This window comes from Hippocampus guttulatus, chromosome 15, assembly GCF_054856545.1.
Source record: "Hippocampus guttulatus isolate MCC_2025c chromosome 15, RoL_Hgut_1.0, whole genome shotgun sequence".
In the NCBI taxonomy this organism is placed as follows: domain Eukaryota; kingdom Metazoa; phylum Chordata; class Actinopteri; order Syngnathiformes; family Syngnathidae; genus Hippocampus; species Hippocampus guttulatus.
The window spans coordinates 10,329,823-10,350,206 of record NC_141275.1 but is presented as its reverse complement, the minus strand read 5'-3'; the positions used below and the strand labels follow the sequence as shown (position 1 = coordinate 10,350,206).

The window sequence follows — 20,384 nt, the reverse complement described above, 5'->3', positions numbered from 1 at the left end:
CCCAGGTGTCGTAATAACACGTCTGTGTCTTTGAAACGCGTTGGTCAAAACAAGCCAAAGAAACAGCAATTACAGGACTTTTATCGGCCCTTCAACAACGCTGTTGAAAGTTGCAGGATGTCACTTGGCCAAACGGCAAAACAAACGTTTTGCAGGTTGGAACGTAGGCCAAATACCTCACTGTAAGGCTGAGAGGTCGTTCGTAAAGCAATCATTAAATCATCATTTTCGTACTCTTTAGACGAATCTTATCATATTGTGCATTGCCATTTGAATGGGTATAGTTAGCCAGCTAAATGAGCATTAGACGGACTCTCCAGAAGTGTCTCGGCAGTGGATCAGTGCCTTTGTCATTTGTTTGCTGCCGGCCTCTCACTCAGTCCGTCATGCATGGCAACAAAAGAAGGGCGTGAGACAACTTCAGATCCCTCGCCAGCTAGCGAGCGTCACTATAGAATGGATTACATGTCTGAACTCAGTTACCAACTATAATGACTGTTTTTCATTCCACTGCTTTATATTTATGGCCAAAAAGTGTTTTCTCATTCTCTCGGCTTCATCATTGCGGTATCCAATTTGTTTGGTTGACGATCAACTTTGATCTTGTAAAACGTTAACATTTCACGGTAACATTTGTTTTGACATCAAATGAAAGATGGTGGGTTTTTTGAGGGGGTTTATTTTTCCTCATTAAATGACACTATTCATGGTTTTTTTCTTTTACATCAGTTTTTTTGGTCATTTTATTGTTACTTATTCATGATATATATATATTTAAAAAATATGTATCCCCTTATTCCAAATTGTGAAGTTTTACCTTCCAAATTCATTCCAGCCTGAAGGCATTTGCGGAAGCGGCAGGCTGGACAGTTTTTCCTGCGGATCTTATCGATGATGCAGTCATTCCTTCCTGCGCACAGGTAGTTGTGCTGGCCTGTTAAAAAAAAAAAAAGTAAAAGAAAGAAAAAAACAGACCCCAAAAAAAATAATGTATTCGCAAGCGAAAAGACTAGCAAGCGAAAGTAAAAGTGTGCGAGAGATTAAGCTCGGCAACGTCAGACGTCTGCCATCCAGCGCAGTCAAGTCTGAACATGAGGAAGGTGAGCCTTCACTCTCCCTTCGCACGACATGTAATAATTCATGACAAAAGGGTCATTAGTACGAGGCATGACCTTTTCAGGTTAACCATATTTTGCATGCAACTCCATTTTGAACAAAGAGACCACAGCCCGCAAAGAAGCAAACGCAGGCAAACGTGAGAACGACGGCGCTAAACGCTGGGTTATGTCTTTTGATGTGGGATGCATATAAACAGAAAGAAATGACGATAACAACGCATGGAATCACCGGTGTATACGGGCGGATGGGTTGTAGAATAAGTCACTGCAAATGCGACGGACATGACAATGAATACGTAAGTAAGAAGCTAAGTTGAGAAAGAAACGGGACTTTTGTTGGAAAGGTTGTTCAAAGAGGTCTTCGAGGTAATTTCATGATAAAACCTGACAACCCCAAAGTTATCGCATGACTACAATTACAGCGTAAGTAATAGGCATGGGACGATGACCGGTTTGACGGTCTAATGTGGTTTCATAATGTCAGGTTTCAATAACGGCAAATACTGTCACTGGTCATTTACTTTTGTTTTTGACTTCGAAGGAGGGCACAATAAGATTGTCTGCTTGCAGAGATGGGTAAACAAGACCTCTTTGAAAGTACTTGCCTCCAATTAAGTCTTTTTTAACTCCATCTCGGCGAGCAGAGAGGTGAGGTCTGAGCAGTTACGCACGGAGGAAGAGGAGGGATGAGGTCCATGGTTTATATGATATATCTGACCCTACCTACCCAATGGACTTTGGCACAATGGTGAATGTTGTTTTCAAATCCAATATCTAGCGGCTGGTATGTGAGCCCACCTTGAGTGCTTCTCATTGTGCTTCTTCAGCATCTCACGCGGGCAATGCAAGAGAGACGTCGCGGATACAGTGAACAACCGAGTGTTGCCGAGAACGCTACAAGGCGCAAGAGCGGCATGTTTTAAAAGTGCTGCTCATAGAGAGGCGTCTGAGCGCATTTGCTGGATGAGTCACAAGCTCAGCAAATGGCTTCATATCGCATGTTGGGATCAGGTTGTGGCAAGCAAATCAAATGCCTGCTTTGCAAAGACTTCATTTCAAAATTATAGTCGTAGAAACATAGAAATACTAAAAGCTTTTTACTATAGACGTTACAATCACGTTTTTTTTTTTTTGCACCCAAGTCTGAGTGAGTTGTTTCTCGACCCATTACCGCGGGAAAGCATTTTGAAGAAAAAAAATGAGTGCCTCTCCACTATCTTCATTTTTTTTTAGATTTGAGTGAAGTATCCCAACATAACTTTTTATATCAGCAGTGTTTGAAATCCAGCAAACATTTTATTTGTGACTTTCAAAATTGAGAAAATCCGATCTCCCCCTCCCCTCATCCACAGACACCGATCAGCTGAAAATAACGTCATCGGCCCCGATTTGCAATCTCATGATCGGATTGTGATCGAACAACTTATTACTGCTATTTTTGCAATGATACTTTCTTAATATTACTACGATGAGCAGCATAACCTTTATTGTTATAAATTGAAATTTAATTGTGAAGTCAAAAAGCTCGAATGTAAATGAGCGGCCTTCCGCTGTCGGTCAGCGTTAGTCTTGTTCCGACTGCGTTTAATGCGGTGCTAAATTGATGTTAATTCAATTTCTTAAAAGATTTATGAATGGGATTATTTTTGAGCAATGTTAACTTGCATGAATGTATTACAAAATCATTCCTTTTATCACGTATAGTCCATAATTTCAATTATGAGAAGAGCATGAACGATACCAATAAGTCAAAAAAATGTCACAGAGGAGTAGTAAGTGCGTCTTTCTTTTTCCTCCCACATTCCCCCCAAAAATGTACGTCGACACTCAATTGGTATGACTATTCATGTGAATGCTTTTCTATCTACTCTGTGGTTACTTGAGCGTGAAACGTTGACGAGAGTCTGAATCAGTGCGCGATCAGCTGCCGCAATTTCCTCCCCATAACGTGCAAATCGATAAGCAGGTTGGACGCGTGACCACAAGACGGCAGCCGAGTTCCGTCGCCGGCCGCCGGCGGTTTCGCAAACAATGGCGCAAAATCGTCATCTGCCGTGCGACGAATGGCAGCCGACGCCAAGCCAGATTTTGCTTCCTTGCCGAGAAGCTCGGCAACTTTCAGCCCTGCGGTACAATGAGAAGCGGCAGCGTCTGCTTCTACGGCGCATCGCTCAGCATATTTTGTCTCGGAAACCTTGAGAAAACACAGCAGGATGGACTGCGTCTGCGCAACATGTTAATAAGATGGCAAACCAGCAAATATTGGATGTTCTTATCTCAATCATGAGACCAAATGGGAGTAGATTCAAAAATTACTAATGCGAGGGAAGAAGTGAGAATAAAGTGAAAATAAAATGCAACGAATTCCTGGGCAGATTATGCAAATCATGTCTGGACATAGAAATCAATTGGTTGGTTAAAGGGAATATTTGCCCCAAAAGAAAAAAAATAGATATTTTTTAATTTCTTGCCAATTTGACAATAGTACATGATGAATACAATTTGTGGAAAAAAAACCACCCCAGAATAAAAATTTGCTGTTTGTGCCAGAGGCTGTGAGCTGCTTCGAGATGAGCCGCCGTTATACAGACTCCAGACAATCAGCAGAATAATGTACTTCTATGGCACGCATGTACTATACAATTAATTAAATCTCAATTATTTACCAAGCAGATACAGGTTGAAATTACGATTACAAAAACAGAACACTTTGTTCTTATGCGAAGGTGCGCCTCGCTTGTTATTCCCAGCAACACCAATAAAAGGCTCCCAGAGCAAAAGGTTCAAATGCACATTTTCATGCAAAGCCGGGGGAGAAGTGACCGAATGTGTTCGCAAGAAAGGATACAGAACAAGCGGGGGCAAATCATCTCATCAGGGAGCGTCTCTCATCATGATCATCACCAGAATGATTAGCATTATTTTTGAAAGTTGCATTTATTTACCATCACTCTTTTGTCGTGCTCTCCATCCTTCGCCATTGAGAAAACGACCGCAAAATGGAGAGGGCAGGTGGTTGTTTGAGGAGGGGGTGGAGGCGGGAGTGGGGTGGGGGGGGGGGAGAAAAACAAACATAAAAGTAACAGATGTAAAAAAAATATTTCTGAACAAATAAAAATGTCCAACCTTTCAATATGAAATGCAATTCATCTCACACACACACACACACACACACACACACACACACACACACACACACACACACACACACACATTAGACACACACACATTTTGATTTTGTCAAGGTTGTATTTCTGGTAAAGCGGGGTACACATTTGCAACAGTGGAACTTCATTTGAAATTTCTGAGGATCGAAGGCCTCTAACAGATAAGAAAAACATCCTAAGCGATATGACGAGCTTCTCCGCCAATCCAAAACACTGGTGAGTCGTCATCGCTTTGACAGGAAAGCACAGAGAAAAGGTGTAGTCATGCAAAAACAGGTCGGAACTACAAGGTGGAAGCCACAAGCGATGCAAAAAGTATGTGGTGTTTGTGCAGTCAGGGAAGAGGGGGCTGTGCTGGATCACAGAGGCTGAGGGGCCCCCACAGAGGTCACAGCCAACAGGGGCCATCAACCTGAGCGCCAACGGTACGGCTAAAGCCACGTTTCCACCAGGCGTTACAGTTCAGGTTGCAAGACGGTAAATTGATTTGCCTTTGCGCTGCACACGTAAAAGGTACATGACGAGCTTTCGGCTCAATTTCCTCGATCGATTCTTTGACTCGATCGCTGCGCTCCTGTCAGCTAGCTACATCGGCTACATAAAAAACGATTAACTGTGGCACTTTGTGGAAACGGGGCACAAGCGCGCTTGTTTTGAGTGCAAGACCAACCTTCCACGGCCCTCTTGAAGAAAACCTTGCAGCTGCCGCACGTTACCACCCCGTAGTGGCATCCGGAGGCTTCGTCCGAACACACCAAACACACTTTGTGGGTCTGCCCGTTGGGTTTCGATTGACCCGGCACGACACAACTGTTGGACTCTGCTCCTGCTCTGGGCGTTGAGCTAGAAAGCAGAGAGAGGAAGAAAAGAACATATATTGATGTCGTATGAAAATATGGAAATCTGACGCGTGCGATAATGGATTGGATAAAACTTTATTGTCAAATGTACTGTATGTGTAACATGTAACATACAGCACATATGAAATTTCTTCCCTCTCAACATAAAACAAGAGGAGCCACTGTGGGTGTCCACGCCGCTATCAAAAGAAAAGTTAACAAAAGATTCTTCAATGTCAAAGATCAAACCGAAAGAAAAAAAAAAACCCTCAACACAGACATTTTGAAGATATTGACCAAGCCAACTGTCGCGTCCGATTATTCAGCGGACCATAGAACAACCATTTGTGCTTATTTTTTTCAGAGGAAGCAAGTCATTCGTTCTGCATTTTTGGTTTAATTGCAGGACAAAATGTTTCTTACATGTCCCGGGGTGTTATTTCCTGAAAATGAGCAAACCAGAGATAAGAGGGAAAAAAAAAATAAATCAACTATTCAATTTGATTTTGATCGTTAGCTAAAGCAGTACAAGAGAAAATATTAGACCAAAACTCGCACTACTTTTGGATGATATTTATGTCGTACGCCTGTAAGTGTTGATTCACCGATATGCATAAAACATTCTGAGGTTTCGCTCCAAAACTTTCAGTCAGTGATTAGCAAACGCCTACACCTCCGCATAAATTTTGGTGGGCATCCACCACGGTTTTCATCCATTATGCCACCGTAATGGACCGGTTGCACACCATCGCATAGTACACTCGCACAATACGTTTTTTTTCTTCTCTCCTTTCTCAAAGGAACACTACGAAACCTGAGATGGCTAGGAGTGCCTTTTAAATAATGGGAATACTTGATGATGCCATTTGGCATTTTTATAGCACAACAGACCAGGAAATAAGTCCAAAAATGAACAATAGCGTGTTACACCACAGAACACGTCACGGCGATTACATAAACTGGTCAAACATATCAAAAATGGCAGCCATAAAAAGTAAGCCATTATTTTCATCCTTAATCGGCTTGCACCTTCTTTTTTTTTTCCCAGTGAATCAGATGCCATTGATATTTACTTTTTGAAGGTTCATAAATGATGCCAAATAGGGTTAAGGAAAATTAATTTTAAGTGCTGCGTTGCTTGAAGCTAAATATCCTGCAATGCCTCCAAAACTAGCACGCCAACTTTGGCCACCATCCCAACTCGACTATATTTAGCGGAGCGAGTTCAGCATACGGGGTGGATGCAGTGCCAGCAGACGTTATAAGTACGTCGGGTTCAAGGTATGCATTGTATCAGACATTCATTGCCATGTCGACTTAAAAGCAATTTCTTCAGTCTAATGGGAACATCCTGTAAGTTGTGAAGTTTGGTAATAATGCAGAACTTGATCCCGATTTTACATGCAGGCCCTGATATCGATACAGCTCATGCGCTGAAATGCTGCAGGTTGTCCCTACAGACTCTCTTATTTCCTTATTCATGTGCACAGTGCTAGCATGCATAAATATTCAGTGACCCTGCCACCCACGCACCCAGTCTAAATTGACACTAGCCAACACCTCACAACCGCTCGGAAGGACGACGTTGTCTTACGTAAAACCGGACCGCGGCTAATGGCAGAGCCCTGAGTGTTCGTATCTTGGAGGAGGCCCAGTTAAGAAGGTTAACCGTGGCTTACTTAGCCGCCAACTCGCTCAGATTCCTCTAAGCGCACACGGCCAGTCGCCAAACGGGAAGGACGTTTGCGTTGCCAACGGGCTGACAATATACAACTGCTGTGAAGATGGTATAAACAGATGATGGGGGCGGGCAGTGGTGCGCGGGAAACTCATTCCCGGAGTCTGGAATGAAGAGTGTGACCCTTGCATAAGAGAGGTGTAAAAGCATGTCAAGTTAACCAGAATATGGATCAATCTTCCATTGATTTCATGAGAGTCAAAGCACTTTGGAGGCAACCAGGAACATGGTGTTGCATTGTGAGGGTCTGGCACAGACTCATCCACCTGTATGGTATTAATAGACATGGTGTTTCTTTGTGCTCTCCAAGTGACTGGTGACCAGTCCAAAGTGTACTCTGCCACAAGTCAGCTAGGAGACGCCGCAGTTCAGCATGACTTTGAAACTGGGACAGAAAATACAGGGCATCCCATCGATGTGGTCACTCTTTGACCGACCATTACTTATTTACTGTACTGTATCTGGCCTTGATTTGGGTGTCCTTTGACATAGTAGTCTCATGACTGAAAGCAAATGAGAATAAGAATACATTTCAGACATGCGGAAGAAACGGACAGTCAGAGAGAAAGACTTTTTTTTTTTCGATATCCAATCACGTGATTAGGATCGGGACACCCCTCATTTTGAAGTCATCGTTGATAAGAAAAGAACGGAATGGAATAGACGAAAAGTGATTCTAAATTTCACACATTCCAGGTGAACTTTCATGCCTTAAAATGACCACAAGATGGTATTGGATTCCACGACTGCAGTCATCCCCTCTGGACTGTGCAAACAAACGCGCCTTTTTAGTCATCCGTGGAAGGTTCATGCCTCATTAGGAGTTGTCCATCAGAAATTGTCTCAACACAGTGACAACAAACACAATATAAATCTGAGGCAAACAAGGGATAATCCCACAAATAAAGTCACGCAAACTGAAGTGGAGGCAAAACTCAGCAACCTGGGATTTGCTCTGTTGGCACACATGCATGTGAAGCGCTATGTAGATTTGACGGCACATTGCAAACATAAAACACCGTACATGCTGGCAGAGGGGACCTTGAGTGAAGATGCAGACGGCTATGATAGCTGCCGACTGGTCATTTTTCATCGTGATTTTATGTTATGGTTGTGACAAAAACCAACACGGTGATTAGAAATGATCAAATGTTCCCTATCTTATGAATATTGTGTTTGTGTGGTCTTAGAAGTGGCTGCCAACTCATCAAATGTCAAAGTAACTCAATATTTTGTTTATTTACTGACTTCTGAAAATGTGTCTGCGAGCGTTCCGTCCTGAATTTCACCCAATTGTGACATCACAGTGGGACTCATTTACCACTGTCGAAGACAGTCTATCAAAAGCAAAGGTAAGCAGAGCTGCAGTGAGTTTTGTTGGGAGCAAATATTAGCAGTAGCTAACAGCATTGAGCTTTGTTAATCACGGCATTTTTGAATGCTGGACAGGGTTGTTGTTGCAAAGGACGCGGTGTGATATTTTGGTTTGCCGTCGTGTCCGCTGCATGCGCCAAATCACCGATGAAAGTCATGTATCACGTGCCGACTACGGGAGGGAAAATACAATCGATGCCGTCTTTTTCAGGAGATCACACTCGCCTTTTGAGATTCGAGCTTGGCCGCCTTTGTTGTCAAGGTAACGAAATTTGTACTCATCATTGACCCGGCAACATGAGGGCTGGCCACACAAAAACGGTCGAATTTCACCAAGACAAACAACAGGGTGTGGAACATGCAAGTTCTTGGGACCTTGGGCTACTTGGACAAAAGCATCTCACAGGATAACGGTTTTGAATTGTGAAAATGAAGCATGGCTCGCCATTTTCATGTATTATTAATGTTTTTTTTACCACATGAAACCCACAGAGGCTGCTCTAATCAGGATATATAACAGGAAGTGAACACAATCATTGTGTTTCCTCTATTCATTACGACCTCTTTCGGCAATGTGCTCCATTGCATCACATCTGTGTGTGTGTGTTTGTGTGAGAAGTCCCTCTGTCGAATATGCAACCGCACATGGCAGGAAATCACATTTCACTCTTTTACTGTACTGCTTTCCCCCCCCTTTTTTTTTTTCAAGCTCTCCCTTCCTTTGCGTCTTCTCACTTCCTCAACGTGCATCACAACAGTGTCAATGCTCATCCACCAGGGCCGGTCCCACACCCCTCCCACCCCATCTGCCACGGTTACATAATAATATTAGCGCTCCCTCCTCCCACTCCCTTCTTTTAGTGTATAGGCTCTCGGCCAATCGGCGGCGGCATGCATGGAGGAGGTCAGGCGACTCATGGGATTATCCAACTCACCGATCCGGAGACAAGCATACTCAGCTTGCTTGTTTTCTTGGCGCGTACACGCGCGTGTGTGTGTGTGTGCACATTTCAGTGCTGAGCTCAAAGTGGAAGTGCATTGAGATAAAGTTTCCCTTGTTTCAGAGGGCCTTCATGTGATACGATAATGATTCCTTCTTGTCTTTTCAACCCCCCCCCCCCCCTCCAGTTAAAAGGACCCCCACCTCCCGAGGTCCGACCGTTCATTTCATCCAAGTACCCAACGCTGTCACTCCAATGACCATTCCACATCAGCAGGCTTTTTATTCTTTTGTCCTCCCATGACGCGACACCTTTGGAATTATTTGGAAGCGCTCACCCACAGTAGCAAGTCCCTTGTAACATTAAAGTTAAAGCTCATTAAAGCTGGCAATAAATGGTAATGCTAGTTCAAATTAACCTCGGTGGCTTTGCAATAACGAGGACAGCGTCCAATGTGGAGCTGCCATGACAACCTTGGAGAGCTTTTGAGTGCATCATGACAACACAAGAGTTTTTGTGTTGGATTTTCAAATGCCCGTCTAAAGGCATTACGTGCTGTATTCATATGAACAGACGTACTTTAGTCCTTTCTTTTCTACCACGAGTCTTTTGACATGCTAGATTTTTAGCTTACATTGTTGGAATGACATCATTTGATCCAGGTCACTGGGTTCCTGATATGTTATGTTTGCATTTTAGCTAGTTTATTACGCACCCGACATGACAGATTTTAGCATTCCAATTCGTTCAATGTGAGGCACAACTTCAAAAGGCTTTCGGGATGTTCGGTGTTATCATAGCGATAGTTGGTCCGTGAGCACTTTATTCAATTACATCAGGTTTCTGACGTGCTATATGCGAGCATACCAATGAATTCAATGTTAACTACAATAACAGTCTTTTGACATGCTTCATGTTCATAACTACCTCATCATGACATGCTTTATCTAAATGTACATACTGTAATGTCGGCATGTTCACATTTTGTCGAGCGAATTTGTTTTCTGGCATGGTCGATTATAACATACCAACCGTGAGCATCTTAACTACCTCATTAGGCTTCAGACATGCTTGATTTGACCGAATTTTAACTACCTGATTGGGCACCTCACATGCTAGATCTTAGCTTTATCTGTTGAATACCAGGCAATATGTTAGTTTCCATAACATTGGTATATTCTTTCTACCCACATTCTTGCTGCTGGAGGCTGTAAATTTCCCCAGTGTGGGACAAATAAAGGATATCTTAATCTTATTAGCATTTTATTTTTAAAATGCTAAACATGCCTTTTCATTTTTTATTTTTTGTTTAATCCACCATTTATCAAAGATGCTCAAGGAAGCATGACAGCCTGGTCCTTTTATTCTAAAATCAGTTTTCAGCAGACAATCAAAAAGAGCCTTAAATGCAGGTAGCATGCAGCATGGACAAACCGAGGAGAACTCTTGAGCACACTGACAATCGCAGGGTGAAAGAAATTGTTAGGTCAGCGACAAGTGATTGCAACACCAGCCAACCGTTGAGGTTGGCAGAACATGAGGGTGGCGGCGGTAGTTTGAAGCAACACATGAAGTCCGATTACCAATTCACCATGTCTGATTCATAAAAAATAAAAAAATAAAAAAATCCAAGAGCCAAGATTGTGACATCTTGGGTTTGAGCCTTTAGTCAGTCCATAAACTCAGTTTCGAATCGCAGAATATTGACTTTTTGACATTTTAAATTGCGCGAGAGGCAAGATACACGGATTACAATGATTCATTTAAAAACATACTGGTGCATATGGCCACATCCTGAGCCTCCGGGAGAGCATAATTTATCTCTGCACAACAAAAATGCCTTTATGGATTCAGGAAGAAAAAAAAAAAAAGGAGAAGACTGGAGCAAGAAACATCCCGCATTTTGAAATTGAGAGCGAACCACCCAGAGCCAATACCCCAATATCTTTGTTTATATGCTTGCAGTGGCTTCATGTTGTGAAAATGCTGAGAGATTGAGGACACCGTGGTTGACAATTCGTGCCAAAAGAAAACAAAGAGACACAAATACAGCCAAGCAATAAGTTTCGAACTGCACATAGAGTAGTATTGAACTTGTTTGCTAGAGTTGATGGCAGTCATGCGGCATTAACGATACATAGAAAGACTTCCAATTTCACCAATAAGGTTGTAAAAGAGTATTTTATCAAAGGCAAAAATACTATTTTGGAAAAAACTGCAGAAATAGCAACTGAATTTAATGAGTATTTTGTCAACATCGGCAGTAACCTAGCAAAACAAATTCCTGATCCAACAAACTTGTTTGAAATAGATAGATATGTAGAAAAAAACTCCTCCACGATGTTCCTTACTGCTGTAAAACAAGAAGAAGTATCAATTGTGTTTTTTGTTCTTGTAAAGTGTCCTTGGGTGTCTTGAAAGGCGCTTATAAATAAAATGTATTATTATTATTAAATATTATAAAAACTTAAAAATAAAAAGTCAACTGATTGCTTTAATATTGATATGACAATAATAAAGCAGATTATAGAATATGTAGTGCGACCTTTCACGCACATATGCAACCTGTCATTCAAAGCTGGTATCTTTCCATCAAAAATGAAAATTGCTAAAGTTATTCCAATCTATAAAAGTGGAGAAAGACATCGGTTTACAAATTATAGACCAATATCACTACTACCACAATTTTCAAAAATATTAGAAAAACTATTTTCTCGCAGACTTGATAGCTTTATACAAAAGCATGCGCTGTTAAGTGAGAATCAATATGGCTTCAGGGAAAAACGGACCACCTCAATGGCAGTTATGGAGTTTGTGGAAGCAATAGCCACTAATATAGGCAACAAAGAATTTACTGTTGGGGTTTTCCTAGATCTAAAAAAAAGCTTTTGACACAATAGATCACAGTATATTATTGAAAAAACTAGAAAGATATGGCATTAGAGGTGTAGCTTATAAATGGATAAAAAGTTATTTAGAAAACAGATATCAGTACGTGCAACTCAACAATAAAAAAACGAATCAACTGAAAATCACTCACGGAGTTCCTCAGGGGTCAGTGCTTGGTCCAAAACTATTCATCTTATATATAAATGATATCTGCAAGGTCTCAAAACAATTTAAATGTGTCCTATTTGCTGATGATACAACTTTCTACTGTTCTGGAATAAATCTGAAACAGCTCCTGACAACCGTAGAAAACGAATTAAACAAATTAAAAAACTGGTTCGACAGAAATAAATTGTCACTTAACCTGAAAAAAATCGAAGTTAATTGTTTTTGGCACAAGACCAATCAAAAACCAAGCTAAAATTATGGTAAACTCAATTGAGATAGAAAGAGCGTATGAAACCAAGTTTCTCGGATTAGTAATAGACTCAAAACTATGTTGGAAGCCACATATCGATAACGTAAAAAGAAAAATAGCCAAAACCGTAGGGATCCTCTACAAAACCAAGGAAGTGCTAAATAAGAGATCTTTGTACACATTATACACTTCATTATTATTACCATATATGACCTACTGTGTGGAAATATGGGGAAATGCCTGCAAAACAAACACACTCCCTATTCTCAACCTACAAAAAAAAGCAAATCCAATTATTAATAGATCAAAATATACGGAACCCACAAATCCACTATTTATCAAATTAAATACGATGAAATTTTATGACCTGGTTGACTTTAAAACCGCCCAATGAATGTACAAAGCACACAATAACCTGCTCTGCCAAAACATTCAGAAGTTTTTCGAAATTCGAGAAAGCAGCTATGATTTAAGAGGTACCAATTTATTCAAAAAACTCAAAACAAGAACAAACATCAAGGAAAGAAGTGTATCTATCAAAGGTGTTAATCTGTGGAATAATCTCGAAACGGACCTGAAAATGAGTAAATCGCTTGCTGAGTTCAAAAACAAATTCAAAAAAAGAGTACAAACAACCTACATCAATCAGAGTTAAAATGATAAATTCAAAACATTAAATATAATGATAAATCAGAACTAAGTTGATAAATAGAGAAAGGTATATAAATATCCATTATGAATACAAGAGAAATTTGACACAAGAGTGTCAGGGTGTGGAAGTATATAATCCCGATACAAACCAAAAGTTGTAAAAATATCACGGTTAAGGGTAAAGTATGAGCCTTAATGGAGACTTCTTTCTTCTTACTTTTTTATTTTCTGATTGATATAAAAATGATTTATTAGATATAATCACATAACGGGGTAGGACTAGATAAGTTTTTTACTTCTTCCTACTCCCTTGAACATAACTGTGTTGAATGAAGATTGATTTCTTTCCTTTTACTTTTTTTATCTACCTTATTTTCTGTCAAATTATTACTGTATATATGTTTTATGTTCAATAAACAAACAAACAAAAAAATAATAATAATAATCAAGGACCAAGTGCAGAATAGAATGAAGCCATTTGACTTGAGGGCATGAATAACTTCTGCTGTTCACACAGTGTACTGATGATATTTACGGATACTTTTTCAACAAAATTTAAGACACATGATTAAACCCCTGCAGAGATTTATTTTGAAAAATAAGGAGCACTTGATGAAGGAAGACCATCTGTAAGTTCAGAGGAAATAAAAGTCGTTACAAATTTTGATATGTATGATGAAGAATAAACCGCTAAAATCATTGTTATGGTAACAGTCATCGTGACACGAGGGGGTGACAGTACACATGGTGGAGCAGTGGTCCTCAAAATCTTTACAGCAAGTCCCACCTAAAAAAAATGTGTTATCATCATAACTGAAAGTAAGCAACTGCACATTGTGTACACGTGGGATCATACTTTGTGGTATTGTTTTTGCTTTAGACAATGAATGCAGACGATTTGAATGATGTTTTGGGAAGCAGCAGTTATTTGCGGAAATTTGCCATCAGCAGCCAGGCTCGGTCGTCGTACCCCACAAATAGCAGGTCCACTGAATATGTAAATATAACTATCTGTTGGCCGATTGACACTTGAAATTGTGTGTGAACATGCCACTTTATATGTGAGGCAGAGAACCTTCACTTGCTCCCTGCAGATCCAATTTGTTGCAGACGCGTTATGTCTTTTAAATCAGATAGAAGGCCAAGGCCTAAGGCGCGCAGCATCCATTTCGCCTACTGTCCTTATTAGCTTTCAATTACTTTTCACAGAGCAACCTCTCGGCGCACAGTCACACCTTACCAACAGACAAACTTTTTTTTTTTGTGCCCATGCATAAAGCACAAAGACCACAAACACACTTTTTTTTTTAACAAGCCGAAGCAAGCAATTCACTAGACGTGTATGATCCTTGAAAATACTGTGTGCCTTTCTCTGTTGCGACATGCTGACGTCACTCTTAAACTCGGTGGCCACTTGTGGAGAACGCTCACAATGGTGAGTCACTGCTGATCAAACGTAAGGTTTTGATCTCGTTCTCATGATGTCAATGACAACAGCATGAGGAAGAACAGTGGTTGTTTTTTTTGTATCGGTCCGATGGCTGCGCGGCAAGTGAGTAGCGGCTAAACTGCTCATGATAAGTCAATTCAAATTTCCCCTGCAAACTTTTTGGTCCATTAAATACAACAACACCCTTCTCATCTCACTCTATTGCTCACACACAGAACAGCTGAGCCCATTTGTACCATGCCGACCAAAACAGTCACACCTATGAAGTACATAGTGTGTCAGAAGAATTCAATTGTGGAGTCCTATGGGCAGCTTTAGCTCCATGCACAGTATTGAGGATGATTGCTGGTTAGGTTGCAAGATCCATTACTCAACCACTGGGTGCTCCAGGAGACTCCCGACATGTGAATGCCTGCGTAGTGTTGTGTGCCTCCTTCCTCCTTCACTTAACTTGTAATTGAACCATTAAAGTACATGTACTTTCATATTTTTTTAATGCATTCCAAGGCCTCTACAGATCTGTAGCCAAGTACCCAAAGTGCCTCTGTCCACTACTTGGGTTAAAATTGTAACCCAAATTAAATGAACATCCTTCTTGTGCAAAGCTATATATTTAATGGCGGTCACCATGCCCATTATCACATGAAGCAAATTTATGTAAGTCATGCATACAGTATCTGGCCAGTGGCTAGCTGCCATGTGATACACACACAACAATGAGGGAATGCGAGGGAGCGCTGACATTTTGTGCACTACAAGGTTTCAACATAGCGGCGAGTCTGGACAGGAGTCGATCAAGATTATGATGTCAGCACGAGCAGCAGGATGTGACAATAGATACATGCAGCCAGAATGGAAGTTTAGTGAGGCAGACCAATCTACAGTTAGTGAGACTGTGTAAAACCTTTGTATCAGGCTGTGAGGGTGGGAAAACAAAACCAGCATACAAGCGAGTGGGAGGGAATACTGAAACAAACGTCAGCAGTAGAACAGTGCTGGCTAAAGCTGACTAATGGGCAGGCGCATTCACATCCTCCCACCATTACTGTCTGTACATAAATTAACACAAAGTACACTCACGGCACATCACACGAGCACACTAATCTAACATTTCATTCGAGACAAAAAGAAATGAGAGGGCTAATTTTGGTTTGACGCTGTCAATTAGAATTAAAGATAAGTGCAGCTAGCTGGCTTTAGACAGACAGACAGGCGGACAGACAGACAGACAGACAGACAGGCGGACCTGTTGAACCTGTTGGGCCATATCGTTGCTGTCGGGCGGAATCCTAAGACCTCCCAAATAAAAAAAATTTCAGCAGATCTCACTAAACGACACGGCAAGAAAGGCGGGGACCGCAATTAACATTACCTTTGATGTCAAGAAGGGGGCCGCAAATTATCATCTAGAAGGCCGCAAATTACCCCGGGGCCATGTGTTTAAGACCCATGGAATACAGCGATTGCTTCTGGACCGATAGTTTTGTGTTTTATGATGAGGCCACAATCCGCCCACACAGAATAAAACTAAGATTTTTAGTTTAGGTAACACAGCTTCTTCAAACTTTTTTGTGGGTTTAGAGGCTGGATAAAATAAATAAATAAATAAAAACATTTCTGGGAGTCATATCCACCATAATGAAGTTCATAAATCACAAACAAATAAATTGTGCTATAAACCTGACCTCCGGGGCGGCGGTAAAAAAAAATATATATATACCTGGGTGTGTGTGTGTATATATATATATATATATATATATATATATATAATTGGAATATACGTAGAATTCAAACTCTTTTTACCCACCAGTTATTGGTGGGTCAGTGTTTTGTATTGTAGAAAGTATAAAGGGTGAATCTGTCGATGAATACATTTTTAGCCCTAATGAATTGTATTTAATTCAAGGCTAAACGAAGATAAAATAAGTGGCTTCGGACCAAATCAGGGTCATGTGATGGCTTGGCCCAAAAGACCAGGAAGTCAAATCTAGGTCGGTCATGTCGACACATGCTGGAAATCAAGCGTGTGTTCTTTTTTTTTTTTATTGCCAGTCAAAGTCCAAGTGCATAAAAACAAAATAACCAGTTACACAACACTTAATTTATTCAGTAGCCGTGCAACGTGATCCACTGTTTTGGATCAAGAAAAGGCGCAAAAGGGCACGTTTCTAAAGGACAATCAGTGAGGCGATATGGCTCCATTTAACATGCGGCCATGCTGGAAAAGAACATCGACAACTGTTGAACAATGAAGCGCAGCTTTTTAAATCTGGCGTCATTCAGGCTTTCACGCATTTTACTAATGTGGGATTTTGAATGGAACAATGCTAATGGTTCTTCTCACATGAATTAAGTTTTGTGGTTTGAATCATCAACAGCGTCTATCAGGCCAGACCATCAATACTTTAAAGTCCCCCCCCCAAAAAAAATAATTTTGTTTGGATGTACTTGTCATTAAAAGCAAATTGGCACTTGTCAGCCATATGACACACATCATGTCTCACCAGCGACTGCGTACAGAAATCAGCTTCACATGTCTGAGCAAAGAGGTAAGCATTGATGGGACAACTCCATCGTGCTCCCTCCAGCCGTGTGAATCAGGAAGTAGACTGCTAGCAAAACAAATGATGGCAAAGTAAACACAAACAAAGACGCCCCAAAAAACAGGTGAGCCGTGATTGATTCGTTTGTCATTTTCAGTCCACAGCAAGTGGCAAAATGGCCGCCCCCTCAGATGGACAAAAAACGAGTGCATTTGACTGCTTAACTCATATTCCCCAAATACAATTTTTCGGTTGACTTCCTCTTTTAGGTCAGATGAAAGTTTTTGTTTTGTGCGGGGGTTTTTTTTTTTTTAAGAAGCAGGTTTTGCCCTTAAATGCTAAAAAATAAACACTCATGTTTTTGTGGAAGTTGCAAACAAGAAAAGCAGACTTTAGCCCCGAGTCCATGTGAGACAAAGAGCTATTTTTATTTAGTCATCATGAGGATGACACGCACACACGCACACGCACTTGATCCAATGGATATAATCCAATCAACATATCTTTTCACGGACTCTTATCTCTTTCAGAGGCTCGGAGCACGTCTCGATTCATTTTTCGAGGAGAAATGAGATGGTTTGCCAAAGGGTAGAAGCAAATAAAGGAGAGGAGGCACAAATGCGGAAAATATGTCTGACAAGAGGTGATCGAGTGCGCCATTTCATTCATCATCAACAAGCATTTAGGTCATTTAAAATGCACATCGGGGGTAAATGATTCTTGGAGTAGCCACAGAGAAAAAAAAACTCAATCCACAGCAGAGATTGAATGGAAGTAAACAAAACAATTAGCAACATCTCCCACAGCCCTTCAAAAGTTCAACAATAACTTCATCATAAAGCAACGAGGCCATGTGAGTCAGAGAGAGAGAGAGAGAGACATTGTGCAGACAAAACACACATGTAAGCTTCCCGACTTTACTTTCTCTTGAGACGGGTCGCCCGGTTCATATCAAAGTCCCTTGAACAACAGTAAACACAGCCTAGCGGTGATCTTGTAAGGAAAGGACACCAGCACGGAGGAATTCAGACAGTCTGTGACTGAATTTACGGGAGAAATAACGATAAAAATGAACAATCAAACCCATGCTGACTTTTAATGGAAGAGAAGAGAAATGTTGAAATTCGGCACAGTTATACTCTTTCAATTGTGAGACTTCATCCTACCAAGACAGTCTGGAGTCCCAACATTGTACGATCGTCCTTAAGGACTAAAAGTAGATGCAAGGAGGTGTGAAAAATTCCAGATTTCACGATATTTCTCTTCTGTTTACCCTGTTCAGGGTCGCAGGTGAGCTAGACTTTCCTTGATGCCTGGGTGGGGGGGGGGGGGGGGGCAAACTACACCCTGGATTTGTTGCCAGTCAATCCCAGGGCATAAATAACAAAAGACGACCATTTACAGCATCATTTCAGTGGGAACTGATACCTGCAGTCAGTGGCGTAATGGCCATTCGTCCCGCTTGATTGGACACCACTGTCTCGGATTGATCTATTACTCCTTTTGTAGAATAATTAGGACCCACAGGTAAAATAATTTTGAAATTCCATCCTGGATTTTACTACGAGGCAATGCACTCAAGACATACGGACAAAGTCGGAAGGTCTGGTATGAAAATAACATCACAGGCATACAGATGCTATTTGTCAATCTCACATCTCAGATGGCCTGATGCTCACTTCATCCCAGATTGCATCCGACTTTCCGGAAATGGTGAATATAACTGACTCTGGAGATCGGTGCCATGGCAACAGCGCTGAGGGAACAGCATGACTAAGCGACGACGTTGCACTCTCGCGCTGTTATTTATGTTTTGCAGCAAAATTATTCTGCAGATAACAAGGTTGCTGTAAGCGAGGGAATACATGAAAGTTTTAGACCGGCAGGTTGGCCCAGTCTCATTTGGGATGGTACAGGGACTTTGGGACTTTCAAGCGATGGTCGAACTAAAAGCTAAGCAGAGCTGCATTGAGATTTGTTGAACGCACAAATTAGTCAAGTTAGTGCTAATAGCGTTCTGATAAGATGCTGCTGTTGCTTATTTTATTTTAAATGGAACTTTTAAAAACAACAACAAAAACATGAGCCGATGATTAATCGATCTGAATTTTGCGGGAAATAATTGAAAATTATTTCATTGCCAAATTGAAAGCAAAATGCCATTTTCATTCCAAAACAACAAATTACAAGTCATTGATTTTTTGGATTTCTCCATACAAGCGTCCAAATCCGATCACGTGATCGGAAATCAAGGCCAGTCAGTTGATCGGTAATGAGTGATGAAAGATTCTATTTTTCGATTATTTTTCCTAATTTTTAACACATGAAGATTTAACTATTTATCCATAAAATATGTTATCGAGACATATTCCTACTTCTGGATTTAGCGTCCTTAATGGAGCAGACCCGCAAACATGCTGAGGAAAAAGCAAACTACACAAGAAGCCCCAAGCGAAGATTCAAAGACCGCACTTCAGAAGGGTGAGGCGGATGTGACTTAACCACCGTGCTGGCCAAAACAAAACGGGTGCAACATTAGGGATTGATTTAACAGTTGTTCTGCCAATTATGTTCCACATTTGGATGGCTACTTATTTAGATGAGCCACCATTAGTCCTGATTTGGCAATCAGGACACACACACACACACACACACACACACAAACATCGACAACACTTCATTTTCTCAGGCAATTTGCTTTTGATTCTTTCCAAATGAAACATTTTTTTCTTTGTGCATAATAACATGTGATGGTCTGAAACAGGTCAGCTGTTTCAGTGCAAGGAGAAGGATGAAGGAAGGAGTCAGCGAAAACTCCAAAAGAGGCAAGAGCTCAGCCGAGAAACCGTCGAGTGGCAGCTGTAATTCATTGATACGAGCAAGCAGCGGCCAAGAGGATGATCAAACTTTAGAAGCGACGAGTCAGAACGATACGGCGCTGGCGAGTTCAGTTCTCGTTGCCGTGAGTGTGCGGCAGATGAGCCGGCGTGACACGTCATGTGAGAAACAGAGCGATAAAGTCCACGCACGAAAAAGTGACTCACAGCAGAGGATATTCAGTTTTTTTGGTTTGTTTTGTTTTCAATACCTGTTTCACATGTCACCAAGTATTGTGTCAACTTCAACATTGAACTGTTCAAATGATACTCAGCAAAACTCCCTTTTGTTTAATTTCCCTTGAAGTAATGCCGATGGCGAAACGTGAAAAACATTCGAAAGGAAATTAGCACCGATGCTACGGTAATTATAAACCCTC

General features: G+C 41.1%; 1 protein-coding gene across 2 annotated transcripts in view; it reads right to left on the bottom strand.

Annotated features, from left to right (window-relative positions):
* LOC147193816 (glucocorticoid receptor-like) overlaps positions 1 to 20,384 on the bottom strand; it is a 42,926-nt gene that overhangs the window by 9,289 nt on the left and 13,253 nt on the right. For both annotated transcript variants that reach the window (XM_086131013.1, XM_086131014.1), the window contains exons 3-5: positions 4,956 to 5,128; positions 4,064 to 4,090; positions 818 to 934 (exon numbers count right to left, since the gene is read on the bottom strand). In XM_086131013.1, coding sequence (XP_085987139.1) covers positions 818 to 934; positions 4,064 to 4,090; positions 4,956 to 5,128 — 317 coding nt within the window. The remainder of the gene's footprint in view (positions 1 to 817; positions 935 to 4,063; positions 4,091 to 4,955; positions 5,129 to 20,384) is intronic.